This window comes from Saimiri boliviensis, chromosome 7, assembly GCF_048565385.1.
Source record: "Saimiri boliviensis isolate mSaiBol1 chromosome 7, mSaiBol1.pri, whole genome shotgun sequence".
NCBI lineage: Eukaryota > Metazoa > Chordata > Mammalia > Primates > Cebidae > Saimiri > Saimiri boliviensis.
In genome coordinates, this window is record NC_133455.1 from 95221311 (window position 1) to 95240477 (window position 19167).

Genomic DNA, 19167 nt, shown 5'->3' on the forward strand with positions numbered 1-19167 from the left:
AATCTGGCTGTGAAGAAAAACAAAGAAATTAGAAGAATTTAAGGGAAAAAATGGATTAACCACAGGAAAGGTTTTGCTGTTGTTACTCTCAATATTTATTTTCAAGACGGAAGAAATAACAGCAAGGTTGTCTGTTAAAGGAAAAGATCTGGGAGAAAGGACACCACTTCTGACGCATGAGAGAAAGGTGGGAGCAATGCCTTTCCAGCGGATGAGAGCAGATGGGATCCTGAGCATCAGTGGAGGAGCTGCCATCGAGAGGCCAGTCATTTTTCAAGAACATTCAGGAAGGCAGAGTACATTGGTTGACGTTGTGGTAAGATCATGAGGAAGCTCTCCAATTGCCACCATGTTCTTATGAAAGAGGATGCATGATAATGAGCAAAGGAGGAGGATGAAGCATAAGTGATAAAGTGTCTGGGATAAAGAAAATGTTCGTAGATTAAGGAAAAGGGGTAGAATTCTCAGGGAGCCCCAGGAGCCCATTTAAGTTTAAAATCACATCATGAATCAATAGAAAGATCATTCAGTGTGTGGTTCTTTCTTTATCTAAACTGTTGGTTCTATATATCTAAAGAATTCCCAAGGGAAGGAAGACAGCCATTCACAACAAGGGGCAGAATTCACGGAGCCTTGTTTTCTAATTCAAATTCCAGTGTCGTTTCCACAAAACCGTTCAATCTTAAGACATCAATCAGCTCCTGGATATATGTTCTTTTTTCGTGTGAACTGATGCAGCAATTCCTGAGCTAGAAACATTTAGAGTGATCTTCACTGAAACAATACATAAACATAGCCTTCTCAAGACCTAGGCCATGAAGTGTTTCAAATGCAAGTATCTAACAGTCATGGAACATGAAAATATTAATAAATCCCATAGTGAATATACTTCCCCTAGCCCCCACAAAGAAATATCCCCTCTTTGTTAAATCTTTAAGTTCACTTACCTACTCTCAAGCAAGAGGGATTTGTTTCTATTAAGAGATAAAATGGAACATAATATTTTATATAAGGATCAAGTTTTTATTATAAGGCTGATGGTATTAGTGCCTTCTCCTTCCTGGTAGTATCCTCGCCCATCTGTGGAAACTCACGTCAGTAAATTGTTAGAGCCCAGAAAAATGTATCTGTGTTCAAATGTTCTCAGAGGTGACTCACCTGAAGCAATTAGGAGTCACTGGGAGAATAAGCATTACAAGTAAGACAGAGGGGCAGACAGAGAAGACTCCTGGAAAGGTAATGAAGATGTTTAAAGCAGAGGAAAAAAATCAAAGTGGACAAGGGAAGTTGGAGGAGGGCTGTAGAGACTCAGAACAGAGGGAAACAAATGAAACAAGGCAAAGGTACCAAAAATTGTCAAGAAATATTCATAGAAAACAAATTACAGAGGGAATGCAGAGCTGTATGTTGGTTTGTTTCAGAAACAAACATATTCATTAAGATCCATTCATAAAAATACAATACATTCTTAAAGATCTACAAAGGACATTTCTCTTCTTTCATATTCTAATATATAGCAAGTCTTTGATATGGTGATAAATACAGATAGCTTGAAAGATAATAGCTAGATAGATGGGAGGGAGAGAGGGAAGGGGGAAGGGGAAGAGGGAAGGGAGAGGGAGGGAGGGAGGGAGAGAGAGAGAGAGAGAGAGACAGAGAGAGAGAGGGAGACTGAGACTCAGAGACCAGCTGACCATCTTCAGACCAACATGTTCAACCATCTACTGACTTTTTGGCCTCTTTGCTTATGGTTAAATCAAAATTTCTCTTATATTCCCAGTGTCACCAGCTGCAGTAATTAAATACTTCTGATACTTGAAACATTTCCTCTGAAGGAAGGGACGTCCTTCTTACTGAGATATTTATGAGGCATGTAGTCACATATTGCCTATTAATCATTCTCATTTGTAATGTATTAGATATGATATATACAGCAAATCCTCACTGGTAAGCATTCCAGTCCTAGTGTAACCAGTAAAAATTCTGCCAGGAGTCCAATGTAGCTTTTCCTAATGTTCATAAGTATTTCTATATAATGTGTGTATGTATTACAAATAGTATTATAAGAAAATATATTTTTACTAAAAACCTGAATTATGATACTTTGAGGCCATTTACCAAAAATAACGATTCCAAAGGAAAAGTATTACCCAATCACAAATCAGTGTTGTTACTGGATAAATGTCAAAGCAGGATATGACTATGAGACCATATAGTATTAAGGTTTTCAATTAATATTTCCAGTAGAAGTTAAGTTTTTCTCTTTCTTATGAAATATGAAATAAGCCACAAATATACTAGGTATTAGGCAATTTTTAAAATAGCTTCTTATTAAAATACATATTAAAAATAAAGGTAGAATCTTTGCAGTTAAAAATAAGAGACAAAAAGTGAGGCATAAAAGCATCTGTATATATTCAAAATACAACAAAGCATATGCATGCATATATATACATAAAATATCTGGATCAAGCTGGCAAACTAGGTTTCTGTGTGTAAATGAAAGTTTTCTGAAATGAGACTCACCAATTTTTAAAAAGTTTTTTCAAATTATTTGATATTTTTTGATTATTCATATTTTTCTTAATGTATACATTTTATTTAATGAGTGAGTATAATTTTTAAAAGCATAATAAATTTTCTAATGAAAGTATCCCTGGTAGCATTAGATATGTGATAAAGTGAAATTTTACAAGTGTACAACTAATCTTTATAGAGAAAACTAATAATAATAAAAATAGAAAATTCAGGGAGCAAGTAGTTCATGAGAACATTTTCATTCAAGAAATTCTGAATCATTCTTGAGGTTTTTCTCTATTTTTGAAATGCCTGGCCAAATATTATTTTCCTCACTCTCCAACATTTTTCGTGTGAATAAAATTAGTGTTCAGATGCATATGACATGCTGACATTTTACCACCAAAAAAGAAGGGAAATACACAAAATCTAATGGTATAACACTATAGCAAATATATCTAACAGTTGCTCAGCAGCTGCATCAACAAACATCTCCCAATAAGTAAACCATCATTTTAAAATGGCCAGTGCATTCATTTTAAACAGCAAACTTTCTATATTATGTAGCATTTTATACTTATTACATAACACATTGAATAGTTTCATATATAAGTGTAGCAGTAGTGATAGATTTTTTTTCCATTCTATTCCCCTAATTTTTAATTTCCAAATAACATGGTCTCTTTAGCTGTTATGTTACACATCGTTTTAAAAAAAGAAAACACTAACTATAACATAATAACAATATTAGCTAATGTTGAAGTTCTTCTTATGTGTTGGACAAATTTAGACTTTTTTTTGTATAGTAACTAGTTTAATCTGATCAACAACTCTGTGAGGTAGCTATGATTACTACCCCATTTTACAGGTGAGAAGAAAATCTCATGTAGGTTAAAAACTTGCCTTAGTCCTATAGATATTAAATAGCAAGGTTATTATTTAAATCTAGACAACAGAAATTAGCCATATTATTAACAACTAAACATTCTCACAAATACTAATAGTACAATATGAATCACAAAAAAAGCAGTCATATATATTTAATAGTAGATCCATACATATTGAATTATGGTATATAACTCATAAAGACATATTCAAAAATTTATAGAAACTAGTCTAATCATAACTAGCAAAAGTATTCAAATTACTAGAATATAATGAACATTTTCCTTGAAAGTTAGACTTAAGATATTGGGAAAAGAAAAAAAAGCAACCCATAAGCTCCACACTCTTCTCTAAGAAAATGGTTTAGGTTTAAATCTATAAAAAAATATATTTGTTTCAGCATTCAGGTTTTCACAAAATATAATTCTTCTATACTATTAAGTCAATGTTATAATTTTTTTTTTTTTTTTTGAGACGGAGTCTCACTCTGTCACCCAAGCTGAAGCGCAGTGGCGTGATCTTGGCTCACTGCAACCTCCACATCCTGGGTTCAAGTGATTCTCCTGCCTCAGCCTCCTAGGTACCTGGGATTACAGACACACACCACCATACCCAAATAATTTTTTGTGTGTTTTTAGTAGAGATGGGGTTTCACCATGTTGGCCAGGCTGGTCTTGAACTCCTGACCTTGTGATCCACCCACTTTGGCCTCTCAAAGTGCTAGGATTAAAGACGTAAGCCACTGCACCCAGTTGTTATAATTTTATAAAAAGTAAAGAGGAAATATTTCCATGAAACTAGAAATTATTCATTTTAAGTATCAAAACATATAAAACGTTTATAAAGTTGTACAATGAGATGCAAAAATCCATTAATTTTTAAAATCTCAAATTATTTTACTCCATTTAGCAATTTAATGAGCTTCCCTGAAAAAAATAATTGTAATTCAAGTATCATTATTACCATATAGTTAAAATGAATAAAAGACAAATCTACCTGCCATCTTCATTACTTCGATAAAATACAAGGAAAGGATCTGATTTTCCAAAGAAGTCCTTCTTATCCAATTTGTTTGCACAAAACTGCATCAAAACAGCATCCTAGAAACAAAATTAATAAAATAGTTCAAAACCTGGGCTATAAATAATTGGAAACTGCAGATCACAAACAAGACTTGACCAGAAAACAAATTTACCATTTTAATGCAAATGGCCAAGTGTGGGAGAATCCCAGACAATATAAAATTGCTTTTTAAAGGACTACAGGACTTTAAAAATTTTGCTGGTAATTTTCATTCTAGTTACAAAACTATTACTTTTTAAAAACTTTTAACATTTTCCCCTTGAAAAGTGATATTAGGCTAGGTGATGCCAGGTACCCAATGTTATATATATAGGATCCTCATTCATATATTCAGTTACACAGGTACACATTTTTAAAACAAACTTAAAAAATTCCTATTCATTAAAAAAATTTACTAAGTATCTACAACATATCTACTATGTATCAAATGTTGAGATGTACCAGATGATTAGATGGGGAGTAAGAAAAATAAACACTGACCACACAGTTTATAATCTAGGAACAGGAAAGTTCCTTCGTAATCATATACAAGTGTACTATAATAAATCAATAACTACATTTAAAAACAATTTTTATGATATTGGGCTTCAAGAAAAAAAGCACCTTCATTTTCTTCTGTAACTTGAATTACATATTTGCATGGTAACACTAAAACTGAACAGGAAAGCTTAAAATGTTGCAAAGAAGTGTGATAAAGTAATTCAGATTAAACAAAGAGGTTACAATTTTGAATATTACATGACAAAATGCTAACAATGTCTAAAAAAACATTCTTTTATTCATCACTTCTTTATCTTACAGAGCCCATCTATACTTATTAAGGATACACCTAAATTTTTTATTATTTCCTTTCAGTAATTCCAGAAGAGTATATAAAACATGATGCTATCTTTATCATTCATTAATCCACTCATTTACTTACTTAGTAAACATTTCTCAAGCAATAGTCAAGCTAGAATCTTGGAACAGGGTAATGAAAAAGGCAGTTGCTATCTTTAGAAAGGTCAGATTTCTTAATTTCCCATAGTATTGGTATAGTGTTATTTGACTTTACTTTTAGCATGTAGCTGTGGTAACTTCTATCAGAGAACATTTCTAACAGAGCAGGGAATATATTCTAGTCAGGCATAGTGACAATATATATTTTGAAGAAAATTAAAACAAGCACAGAGGTAAGGACAATATGGACATCACTATCACCTCAAACCTATTATAGCATATCATGTTTCTTTTCAGATTTGAAGTTTAAAGATCAAAAAATTCTAACTATCTATTAAAGAAGCAGTGAAATAATAATTCTGGAAGATCACATTATAAAATCCAGAGCAGCATTGAAAAGGGCGAGCTGTTTGGTTTGGTTTGTTTATTTTGAATGCCCGTTCATTTCCATATATATTAAAATGCTGTTGGGAGAGAATAGCTTTCTAAGAATCTGGGGACATTCAAAGGACATTGTTCTTGTAGAAAAACATTATTCTTTACCACATTCTCCCAAAGCACCTGGACCAGAATATAAACTTCCAAGAAACATTCTGTATACGTAAGATGCATAATAAAAAATGAAATATGTTTATTTCAAACAGACTGTGAACAAAACGTAAGAGATGTATTATTACTAAACTATGAACTTTTTTTGGCTCATTGGTAAATGTAATACTAAATTTAATTTTTCAAATTATATTCCTTAAGGCTTGCAAAATGAATAACTGATTCAAAATAAACATTTATTGCAATGCAGAAAATTATATAACCTTAGAAAAATAATGTGCTTGTAATTACCCAGGTTAACAGCTTAGCAGGGATTAAGTGGTACATCTGTATCAAGCACAAAATAAATCTTGTTTGGAAGGAAAGGTATCTATGTACTTTTAGAAATACACAAGAATCACTGCAAAGTTTTGTTTTTATGCCTTATGCTTAATGTCACCTGATACATATTTAAAACCTCTCTTTAATCCTCTACATATAAGGAACGTTCTATTGAATGAAGCCACTTGGACATTTCACAGGCACTTCCAACAGGTTCAAATCTGCACATCGAATGTCTGTCCAGAAATTTTTGCTTCTCCTATAATTTTCCCAGCTCATTAGTGGCGTTGCCATTTACTCAAGTGCCCAAGGAAGCCATTCTTAACTCTTCTCTTTCCCTGACCCTTTATCCAATCCACCACAAGTTGCACCATTTATCTCTAAAATTTTGCTCAACTCTTTACTTGGGCTCCACTGCCACCACCTCATTCCAGTTTCAATCTTATTTTTCATCCAGACATGTACAGTGACATTTATTCATTACTCCCACTTCCATTCTTTCATGTATCCAATCCATTCTCCATTCAGCAGACAGAGTAGTAAGATTCTTGAAACATGAACATTTCATGTTGCTCACAACTTAAAATGCTTTAAGGCTTTCTCTTGCATTTAGGAAAACTGCAGAATCTTTAACATGGTCTATCAAGGCCAACATCGAATGGGCTCTGACCAGCCTTTTCCACCTTCATCTGGAAAAGTTTACCTCAGTCATCTCCCACTGCTCATCCCTGGCTGTCTCACATCAGACCCACACATGTCTTTCCCACTCCAGGACCTTATACGGCTGTGTCTGCTGGAATTCTTATCCTTGGGCTGGCAAACAACTACTCCGTTAGGACTTAGCTTTAATGTCACTTTCTCAAAGAGGCCCAGTGATCCCCGCGATGCTTAATATAAATTAGATACCTACTGTACTCTCTCATAATATGTTTGAATCACTTGGCACATATCATGACATATTTTCCCTGCATAGTCAGCTGACTAATGTCTCGCTTTCCCACAAATTATGTGTTCATCAAAAGCAAGGACCAGGGTTGAAGGTTGTGCTGTTGTGTTTTGTATTGCTTTTTTTCTTGCCATTCTACTCTAAGCATTCGTTCCAAGGACATTGTAACATTTTGTAAACACTGTTGAATCAATCAATCCATAAAAATAAAAAATACTCTTTGTGAAACATTTCAAGCTACTTTTAAAATACGACATGAAAAGCCAGGCAAAGTGGCTCATGCCTGTAACCCAAGCACTTTGGGAGGTCAAGCGGAGGTTGGATCACTTGAGTCTGGGAGTTCAAGACCAGAATGGACAACACAGCAAGACCACATCTCTACCAAACAACAACAACAACAACAACAACAAAAATTTAAATTAGCCAGGTGTGGTGGTACATGCCTATGGTCCCAGCTAGTAGGGAGACTATGTAGGAGGATCATTTGAGCCCAGGAGTTCAAAGCCTGCAGTGAGTCATAATTGTGCCACTGAACTTCACCCTGGGTGATAGAGTGAGACCTTGTCTTAAAAAAAAAAATTACTGAGTGAAGATATACTCCCAACAAAACTTCTAAAACTACGTTAGTTTTCACTATGGCATTTAATGAAGTATAAAATGAGCATTTGAATAAAACTATGTCAAAATAAGTTAATTAGGATTATTACACTACAAATAAATATTTGTATAAATTTATGACATACATCTCTTAAACGCTACCATTTCTGTGGCATCAGTCACATCAGTGTCCTTGTTCAGTGCCAGCTATGACGGGCATCAAGTTGGGGTCACCACCTGAGACAGTGATCACCACCTACGGAGGTCCGTCCTGCAGACCCTGACTTAATGACCGGATGAATGAATGCACTCACACACACTAGAACACAGTGAATCTGAGTGGGCTAGGGATGGTCGTCAGCTGCTTTTAAAGGGTATTTGCAGCTAAGTGATGATGACTCCCTGTCCTTTTCACATTTATTCAGTATAGATTTCATAACAGAGGTTCTAAGTCAACACACTTGTGGATAATTAATATGGTTAAAAGAATGGTTTGACAAATGATAAAAGGTCTTGGTTCTGGGGCCCAGAGTAAACACCATTAACAGGTAATTCCCCTTTGACCTTCCCCTGAGAGGACCTTCCAGCATAAAGTTTAAATGAGTAAACAGAGACAAAGGAATGTGGGGTAAACAGTCTTAACCTGGGAAGTTTTATTATCTTAATCGTATCATATGACTTAAAATTCTAATGTAATGAACTGGCTGTGTTCATCCTGTTCCATTAAAACCTTTTGGCCTTCCAAAAGGTTTGAGATTACAATCTTCCAACTTTCTCTATTATTTCCCTAATATTTTGCCAGCCACACTGAGCGAATCCCAACACATTTCTTTCCTGCAGAGTATCCATCTAAGGGAAGTAGTAATAATATTCACACTTCTAGAAGAAAACACAGTCTTGTGATACTGGCCTTGTATGTTATTTCTTGTATATGATACCAAAAGCATAGGCCACAAAAGTATAAATACACATGGGATTGCATCTAACCACAAAGTTTCTGCTCAGCAAAGAAAATCATCAATAGAATAAAAAAGCAACCTACAGAATGAGAGAAAATATTCTGTGGTTGCTATGGCTTGTCCCCTCCAAAGCTCATGTCAAGATTTGATGCCCAAAGTAACAGTACTGGGAGGTGGAGCCCCATGGAAGGTGTTTGGGTTATGGGTGTGGATCCCTCACGAACAGGTTAGTGCTGTTTTCACAGTCTTGAGTGAGACTGGATTAATTCTCTCTGAATGAGTTCATTCTCTTGTGAGTGGGTTTTTATAAAGCTAGGGGGCCCCTCAGGTTTCCCTCTGTTCACAAACGTCTGCTTCCACTTTCACCTTCTCTGCCACATTGTGAAACAGCATAAAAACCCTTACCACAAGCCAGTACCATGCTCTTCAGCTTCTCAGCTGGTACAAGAGTGAGAAAAATAAATCTCTTTTTAAAAATAAATTACCTAGTCTCAGATATTCTTTTATAGCAACACAAAATGGATTAAGATACTGTATACCATAAAGGTTAATTTCCAAATCACATAAAGAACTCCTACAAACTCAATAGCAAAGAAATTAAAATAAATAAAAATGAAAATAGAAAACCAACCCAATTTAAAAATGGGCTAAGAAAATGAATAAGCATATCTATAAGAACATACAAATGAGAAAAACATATATGAAAGGTGTTCAACATCACCAATCATCAGAGAAATGCAAATCAATACAAAAGATTAGCTGACATCTTTAGAAGGCCTATTATCATAAAACAAACACAAAGTGAAGAAGCGTCAGTGATGTTGTAGAGAAAAGGAAACTCTTGCGCATTGTTGGTATGAATGGAAATTAGTGCAGCCACTATGGAAAATAGTAGGAGGTTCCTCAAAGATTAAAAGCAGCACTACCATATGATCCAGCCATCCCACTTCTGGGTATAAATCCAAAGAAAGACTGAAATCAGTATCGTGAAGGGTTATCTGCACTCCCATGTTCATTCTAGCATTATTCAGAAATAAGTCAAGATATTGAAGCAAACGAAGTGCCCATCAACAAATGGATGGATACAGAAAATGTTACACACACACACACACACACACACACACACACACACAATTTATAAACACACACACACACAATTTATAAACACACACACACACACACACATACACACACACATATACACATATAAAACAATGGAATATTATTCAGCCTTAAAAATTAAGAACATCCTTCTATTTACAACAAGATAGATGAGCTTAGAAGACACTGTATAAGTGAAATAAGCCAAACATAGAAAGATAAGTACTGCATGCTGCAACTTACATGAAGATTCTAAAATAATCAAAATCATAGAAGAAGGAAGCAGAATGATGGTATCCAGGGATTGAAGGGAAGAGGAGACTGGAAAGCATTATCAAAGAGCACGAAATTTCAGTTATATGGGATGAATAAGTCATAGAAAGCTACTATATACAATATGGTATTTACGGTTAACAATACTGCACTGTATATTTAAAAATAGAGGGTTCAGCTTATGCTGTTTATAATCATAAAAATATTAAGAATAAATAAATAAGCATTGTAGGAGGAACCACTGGAAGTGACTAATATATTTATGACATAGATTGTAGTGATGGTTTCATGGGTATATATCTATCTCCAGACTCACCATGTTGAATACATGAAATAATGTGCAGCTATTTCTATGCCAATTATACCGTAATAAACTGGTTTTAAAAGAGATATTGTCATTTTACAAAGGCATATGTTAAATCTACAACAATATAACCTCACTCAGCTGACTAGTGAAAAAGGCAAGACTAAAATTTAGGTGTCTTGACTCCAAAGCCTATGTTCATTGCAAAAGTTAATAACTAATTGTTTTAAAGAAAAAAATACAGATTTTTATAATGTTGTGGGTGAATTAAAATCATGACACTCAACATTCTAAATAATAATGCCCCATACTTTTAATGTTTGCTAAAGTATAAATTTAAAAAGCATCAATTCTTCTGAAGAAACTATGAACATTGCTTTGAGTACACTTGTGCATTCTACTACACTAATATAGCAATGAAATACTATTTCAAGTTTATTAGTATTAATGATGACATTGATGCTCAATAAGGCTGTAGCTAAGAATCAGGATGTAGAAAACATAAAATGAAGTGACACCAAGATTTTAAACAACACTGATAAAATATTAGATCTATAATTTCTAATTATAAAAAAATGTGTTGACTCACTGAAAGATAATTCCAGATGTTCTTATAGAATTAATAGTAAAAAGAGAGATAAAAATACCTAGACCACTAAAAGACACATTCCCTTTCACTTACCAGGAACTGGTAAAATAATTTTCCAGGCTCTTCCAACAAGAGAACAGAACATCCTAAATATCCTCTACTTTCAGAAGTACTTCAGAATACTTCTGAAAGCAGAAGATATTTAGGATGCAGCCTGTCCATACTCAAGCTGTGCCCATGGTATCTTGGTTCTATTTTGAAATAGAACTGATAATATTGTATTCATAGCATATTTACACAAAATCTGCTTAATAAACTCAAGATTTTGACAAAATAGCATGTTATTATCACCATAAAGAATATGTATCTTATTGACTGTGAACTTTTTTTCTTTCCTCTTTCATCACGCAAAACATACATTATCTTAAACATTTACAAATTGAGACAAGAAGTAAAACAATGATTAGATAATATAATCAAAAAAAATCATTGTATCATTTTTAACTAAAAAACCAGGATGATAGGTAACATCTCTGCCTTTAAATAGTTATGCTATATTTTCTAAGGCATTGATTAGTATATGCAGACTACTTATGTATATATTATATTACCAAACTTAATGTTATGGTGGTTGATTGCCAGGACTGGAAGATCTATTCAAAACAGTCTAGTGATTAGTTCACATATTTTTGTTTTTTGCCCTTCAAATATGAAAAGTAAACTCAGAGTAGTCAAGTGTCTTGATAAGACAAAGTACAAATGAGTAGCAAAACCAAAACTTAACTTGAGTCTGATGGTCTTTAACAGCATTATATGTGGGCATGTTTGGGTATTTATAGATGAGAAAACTGAGGCTGATACGACTGTGACATGCCCAGGGGGACAAGAACAATAAGAAGAATAGGAAGTTTCAATGTACATATTACTTATAATGACTTAAATTTTAATATTAGTGTTTAATTATTTCCACTCACCTGTTGTTGTAGTTCCTATTGTTATCTCACTGTTCTACCTCCACCCCCAGAATCTCAAAGGTATGTAATAAATTAGAATACTGTATCCAGTTTATAACATTTGCTGACAAGTAATATCATATGATTTCCTGAGCATATTGTCTCAGCTGTCATCTATCTACATTTGAGAGATACAGAATGTGTATACACACACACACACACACACACACACACGAATGAGACAGGGTCTTGCTCTGTTGCCCAGGCTGGACTGCAGTGGTACAACCATAGCTCACTGTAGCCTCGAACCCAAGGGATCCTCCCACCTTGGCCTCCCAAAGTGCTGAGATTACAGGCATGAGCCACCATGTCTGACCAGAAATGTATTTGTATAAGAAAGCCACAGAATTTATCTAAAAGTTAAAAAGGCAACTTCTTGAGATAATAAAACAAGCTATGGTCTCTATATAAAAACCATGGTCAATATCAACATGTTAAGTTTTTGGTATTTGGGGTGAGTTTCTGTTCCTGCAATTAAAAATAAAGAGCACTAGAGGTATAATCTAGGCAAATTTTTTTTTCCTCTGGAAATACCAATTCCCAGAGATCTGCTGGCCTACATTAAACAGATGATATTGACTTCAGATTTGGCTAGCCACCATTACTTTCAGCATGGAATGTCATAGCTTATCATCCCATTTCTGGACAACAGTGAAATCATTAAACAGGAGTCAACCAGTTCATCAGCAAATCACAACTAAAAGTAGCAATCTTCTAAAAATACAGAGTATGCACTCTAGGCAATCATATTGCTAGCTAGAGTGGCAGCTAATCATTTCTCCAAATGTGAAGAACAAGCTAACAAGAGAAGGAATCAATATGAATTCTGAATTAATTAAATCAGAAAAATTGGGGGAAAATATGTTATACAAAAGGGCTAAACTCAAATGACAAGAAATATTCCTTCAAAATTATATACAAGTCTTCAGTGGTTTTACAGTAATTAAACTGACTGGTATAACTGATAATTCCTTATACTAATGCTTAAAAAGCAGTATTAATATTAGGTTTTATTTTAACACTTTCAATTTTTAAAAAAGGTTATTAAAATAATTCATTATACTTTTCAGATTACGAAAAACTCTCTCTGGTCACAAGACTAAGTATCTAAAATGATATTTTATGGATTATAAAATTGTATAATACTTTTTCTACAGTTACTTAAAAATAATTAGTTAAGTACAATTTTAGATATAGCATTTGAAGTATGAAAATTTTTCTAAACCAAAGACATATTTACTTACCCTGCAACAGTTTAATTCTTCTGCTGTAAGTATGATTGTACCACATTTCTTCCCTGGAATTCCTCTAAAACAACAAAAATGGAATTATATACATTATTATGTTATATTAATACTATATAAATTTATATATTTTTTTTACATAATCTAATAAAGAGCATATAATAATAAAAGGGTTCTTCCCTAACAAAATATATTTTGAGTAGGTGGGATTACAGACCTCACTAAATTTTGTATTTTTTTTAGTAGTGACAGTGTTTTGCCATGTTGGCCAGGCTGGTCTCAAACTCCTGACCTCTGGTGATCCATTCCCATTGTCTGCCCAAAGTGCTGGGATTACAGGCGTAAGCTACCACACCCAGCCCCCAATGAGGCTAAATTTTAACATAACTTTAAACATGTCGATCTTCTCCTGAAGAGTCTTCAATATCTCTGTATTTTCTAATATATCATAGTTATGCATCACCTAATTATGCTTCAATAAACAACAGATTGCATACACATGGGTGGCCCCATAAGATTACAATGGAGCTGAAAACTTTCTACTGCCTAGTGAGGTAGTATCAGCACAGAGCATTACTCATGTGTTTGTGTGATGCTGGTGCAAACAAATCTACCGGTCATACAAAGTATGTATGTACAGTCCATTTAGTAAACATCAACTATTTTTACATAACACAACTATGTTATGTATTTTCTATACTATACTTTTTATCATTATTTCAAAGTGTATTTCTTCTATGCAAAAAGAAAAGAAAAGAAAAAGCTAACTGTAAAAACAGCCTCAGTTAGGTTCTGCAAAAGATCTTCCAAAAGAAGGCACTGTTGGCCAGGTACAGTGGCTTACTAATATAATCCCAACATTTTGGGAGGTCGAGGTGGGCAAATCACCTGAGGTCAGGAGTTCAAGACCAGCCTGGCCAACTTGGTGAAACCCCATCTCTATTAAAAATACAAAAATTAGTTGGGCGTGGTGGCAGGCATCTGTAATCCCAGCTACTCAGGAAGCTGAGGCTGAGAATCGCTTGAACTTGGGAGGAAGACGTTGCAGTGAGCCAAGATCACACCATTGCACTCCAGCCTTGAGGACAAGAGTGAGACTTCATCTCAAAAATAAAAACAGAAAAGAAAGAAGGCACTGTTATCACAGGAGATGGCAGCTCCATGCATGTTACTGCTCCCAAAGACCTTTCAGTGGGACAAGATGTGGAGGTGGAAGACAGGAATATTGAGGGTCCTGAACCTGTGTAGGCCTAGGTATGTGTTTGTGTCTTAGTTTTTAACAAAGAAAGTTTAAAAAGTAAAAATAAATTAATAATTTAAAAACAGAAACAATTATTGAATAAGGATATAAAGAAAGAAAACATTTTTGTACAGCTGTACAATGTGTTTGTGTTTTAGATATTACTATTAAAACTTTTTTTAAAGTTTAAAATATTATAAAGTAAAAACATTATCGTAAGTTAAGGTTAATTTATTATCAAAGAAAGAAAAATGTTTTAAAACTATTTAGTATAGCCTAATTAGATAGTGTTTATAAAGTCTACAGGAAGACAATGCCCTAGGTCCTCACATTCACTCACTGCTTGCTCAGACTCACCCAGAGCAACTTCCACTCCTGTAAGCTCCATTTGTGGTAAGTACCCTATACAGGTATACTATTTTATAGTATAACTTTCATATCATATTTTTACTGTGTCTCTTCTGTGCTTACTTACATTTAGATACACAAATGCTTACGTTACAATTGCTTAAAGTATTCAGAAGGTAACATGCTTTACATATTTGTAGCCTAGGAACAGAGATAATACATACCATATGGCTTAGGTATGTAGTAGCTAGACCAGGGGTCATCAACCCCAGGTCTGCAGAGCAGGAGGTGAGTGGCAGGCATCAGCAAGCTGAGCCTCATCTGTATTTACAGCACCTCCCCATCACTGGCATTACTACCTAAGCTCTGCCTCTTGTCAGGTCAGCAGTGGCATTAGATTCTCATAGGAGCATGAACCCTATTGTGAACTGTGGGATCCACGTTGTACACTTCTTAGGAGAATCTAATGCATGATCATCTGTCACTGTCTCCTATCACCCCCAGGTGGGACCGCCTAACTGCAAGAAAAGAAGCTCAGGGATCCCATTGATTTTTACATTATGGTGAGTTGTATAATTATTTCATTGCATATTACAATATAATAATAATAATAGAAATAAAGTGCGCCACAAATGTAATGCACTTGAAGTTCAGGATGCACTTGAATCATCCCAAAATTATCCCCAACCTCCCAGTGTGTGGAAAAATTATCTTCCACAAAATTGCTCCTTGGTGCCAAAAAAGTTGGGGACTGCTGGGTTAGACCATCTGCGTTTGTGTAAATGCACTCTATGATGGCTGTGCAACAATGAAATCACCTAAGGAAACATTTCTCAGAATATATCCCTGTTGTTAAGTAGCGCATGACTATATAACGAAGTGTTCCTATGGTTTCTAAGTTTTCTACTACGTTATTAAAACCTATCAAAAACCTTGGGTTTCACTGTTTCCCTCTCCTTTCATCAAGTTGGGGACATTTTGTGCTTATTTCTTCTTTGTGTTCATTCCCAAGCTTTGACATATTATAGCTTGTTACCTGTGCCCAATTTTGCCTCAAACTTCCCATATTCCCAGATGAAGTTCAATTTATTTCAAGAAAACCTTATCCTAGGTGGCCTTACACAAAGCTCAGCCTTTTCTGTATTCCTACTGATGTTAAAGTCCGTACAGTAAGGTTTAGCACTTAACTATTCCTTAACTGTTAAAATCACAAATTGTTAACCTTTCTTTTTTCAGGTTGATTATGCTTACTATAAGAGCAATTTTCATGACATAAACCTCTTGTAAGCACAGAGTTAAATGTCTGTATACAGCAGGTGTTTTGTCTATAAGTAGGTATATAATATACAGTCATGCATTGCTTAATGCTTGTTTCCACCGTATCTTTACTCTTAACCAGGGTAACTGCAGATGTCAAGATCTTCCATTTTCCCTAGGTCCTTATGACTAAGAACTCAATGCATATAACATTGCACATTTTGTTTTATATTACTACATTATCATTTTCAGCATCTTTCCATCATCCTTAATCAGTTAATTTTTCTAGTCAAGCTGTACCTTTCTCATCTTCTTTCCATTTGTGAACTATGAGTTTAATATTTTCCATTTGTGAACTATGGAAAATTAAGCACCCTGACTATCAACCTGAACACACTTTAAAATCCTGAATAAAATATGCAAAGATCTTTATAAATGCTCGGATAACTTGGCCAGAAAGTAAGGATCAATCAGAAGCTGAAAGTGAAGTTGGAAAGATAAACTGAATACCAAATAATCTGATCTTAGGCTTCTGCCTTGCATGGTTACTTAGGGTACAAAACTTAGAAAAACAAGAGGAGGTAGGACTCACAAGGTGGGAAATTCAGTAAAAAGTCAATCCACAGCATTAAAGCTTATATCTCATTAACTAGATTGCCTGATGGTAGCATGAGTTACATATAAACATCCACTTTATGGGCCTAAAAAATACATCACTGCCTTAAAACGTGGTGATGAATGAAAGAGAAAAAAATGTGTCCTAATAATTTAGGGCTCAAGCAAGTTTGCTGCCATAATTGACACCATTTGAGTAGTTACCAAAACTTCAAACCAAGAATTACATTTAATTCAAGCTGCTATGGGTGCCTAGTAAATGCAAATCCTCTCTAGAAGAGTTTGGCTTCAAATTACATTTCAAAATATCTCACATTTAAAGTTTTAAAAGTAAATATGAAGCTCATTTTACAATATCGAAAAATACACAAGGAAAAAAGCACCCACCAAGAATTAGAATCTCCAAAACAACAGGTTGCAGAATCAAACACAGATTTAGAATGTTGTAAATATTATGAATAGTATACACAATAAAAGTATTTATAATATATTTAAAATGTAAAGTGGAAATGGAAATATGAATAACTAGCAAAGGATTATAAAAAGCAAACAAGAATATTTGGAACAGAATAGAGGGCCCAGAAGTAAATCCAAGAAGTCACTGCCAGTGCTGATGTCCAGGCACTCTTCCCCTATGTTCTCTTCCCGGAGCTTTATTGTTTCTGGTCTTATGTTTATGTCTTTTACCCATTTTGATTTGATTTCTGTGTATAGTGTAAACCAGGCGTCCCGAAACTACGGCCCGCGGGCAGCATGCGGCCCCCTGAGGCCATTTATCCGGCCCCCAGCTGCACTTCAGGAAGGGGCACCTCTTTCATTGGTGGTCAGTGAGAGGAGCACAGTATGTGGCGGCCCTCCAGTGGTCTGAGGGACAGTGAACTGGCCCCCTGTGTAAAAAGTTTGGGGACACCTGGTGTAAACTAAGGGTCCAATTTAAATCTTTGGCATGTGGAAATCCAGTTTTCTCAGCGCCATTTATTAAAGAGACTATCTGCTCCCCATACTGTCCTACTGGTGCTCTTGTAAAAAATTAGTTGACTATATAGGTTTGGATTAGACAGAGGAGAAGAGAGAATCAGTAAACTGAAAGACAGATATAAATAAATTATCCATAATGCAGCATGGAGAATCAGACATGGGAACTATTATGAATAGGTTTGGAGTCATGGAGTACAAAGGCAAAAGCTCTAATACATGTTTAATCAAATCTAGTAGAAGAAGGACTAAATAGAGCAGATCTAATATTTGAAGAGATAATGACTGGGAAACTTCTAGAAATGGTGAAACACCTCAATTTCCAAATTCAGAAAGCTTAATGAATTCCAATCAGTATAAATAAAAATAAATTTATACTTGGGCACATGATAGTAGTATAGAAAAACATGAGAGATGAAGAATGTATCTCTAGAGGAACCAGAAAGAAAAGACAGAGGATGTACAAAGATATAATCTGCAAAGATTTAACTAAGAGCTGACTAGGTGGAAGCAACACTGGAAACCAAAAGATAATTGAAACAATATCTTCAATGGTTTGAAAGAAAATAATTGTAAATATAAGATTGTAAAGAGTAAAGATCTATTCTAAGAGCAAGCATAAACCACAGATATTTTAAAACAATTAAGAAATAATACATGTATATCCAAGGATCCTTGCTTGAGAAGTTTCTAAACAATGGGCTTCAAATTGAAGTAAATGATCACAGATGGAAGATCTAAGATGAAAAAAGAAAAAATGAGAGAAGCCAAGGAAATAGTAAATATGTGTTAATCTTAAATCAGTAACACTAATGTTAAAAACTTAAATAACAAATACAAATAATAATGATAGCATTAATCTGCAGAATGATAATTTAAGTTAAAGCCTTCTCATGATCTCTAATTTTTCAGGAAGAAATTAAGTACACTGAGAAAACAGAATTTCATAAAAAATGAGTAAATATGTTTAAAAACTTTGAGGAAACTACAATTATTGAAGTACTTTATAATTTCAAGGTTAGAAAACAAAATTGTGAAATCATGCTTCTAAAATGCAATCAATTCATAAGAAACTAAGACTAAAGAAAGGATGGGGCAGATGAGAAGCACTAAGTCAGTGACAGAAATAAGCCAAGAGAAATAGTTACCGAAGTAAATGTAAATGAACAAAATGCTCCAGATTAAATGCAAATATTGTATGTAATTCTATAAAAATTAAATTCAGCCATTAACTATTTAAAATTGATAACAAAATTTGAGTCAGAAAATTCGAAAGAAAAGAATGGAAAGATATCTCAGAAAAAAAACTAATTTTAATGAAAATCATTGTACCTAAATTAATAGCATACATACAGATTTAAAATTGAAAAGGTTGCAAGAAACAGTTACTGTGTAATGACAAAACATTCCAT

At 34.2% G+C, this 19167-nt stretch overlaps 1 protein-coding gene across 4 annotated transcripts in view; it reads right to left on the reverse strand.

The window, feature by feature from the left end:
• CPNE8 (copine 8) overlaps nt 1-19167 on the reverse strand; it is a 244308-nt gene that overhangs the window by 97102 nt on the left and 128039 nt on the right. For 3 of the 4 annotated variants that reach the window (XM_003926648.4, XM_074403057.1, XM_074403058.1), the window contains 2 exons: nt 13321-13384; nt 4399-4502 (listed from right to left, as the gene is read on the reverse strand). In XM_003926648.4, coding sequence (XP_003926697.1) covers nt 4399-4502; nt 13321-13384 — 168 coding nt within the window. Of the gene's footprint in view, nt 1-4398; nt 4503-13320; nt 13385-18412; nt 18529-19167 lie in introns of those variants that run through there. The other variant, XM_074403059.1, reaches the window with a different exon arrangement.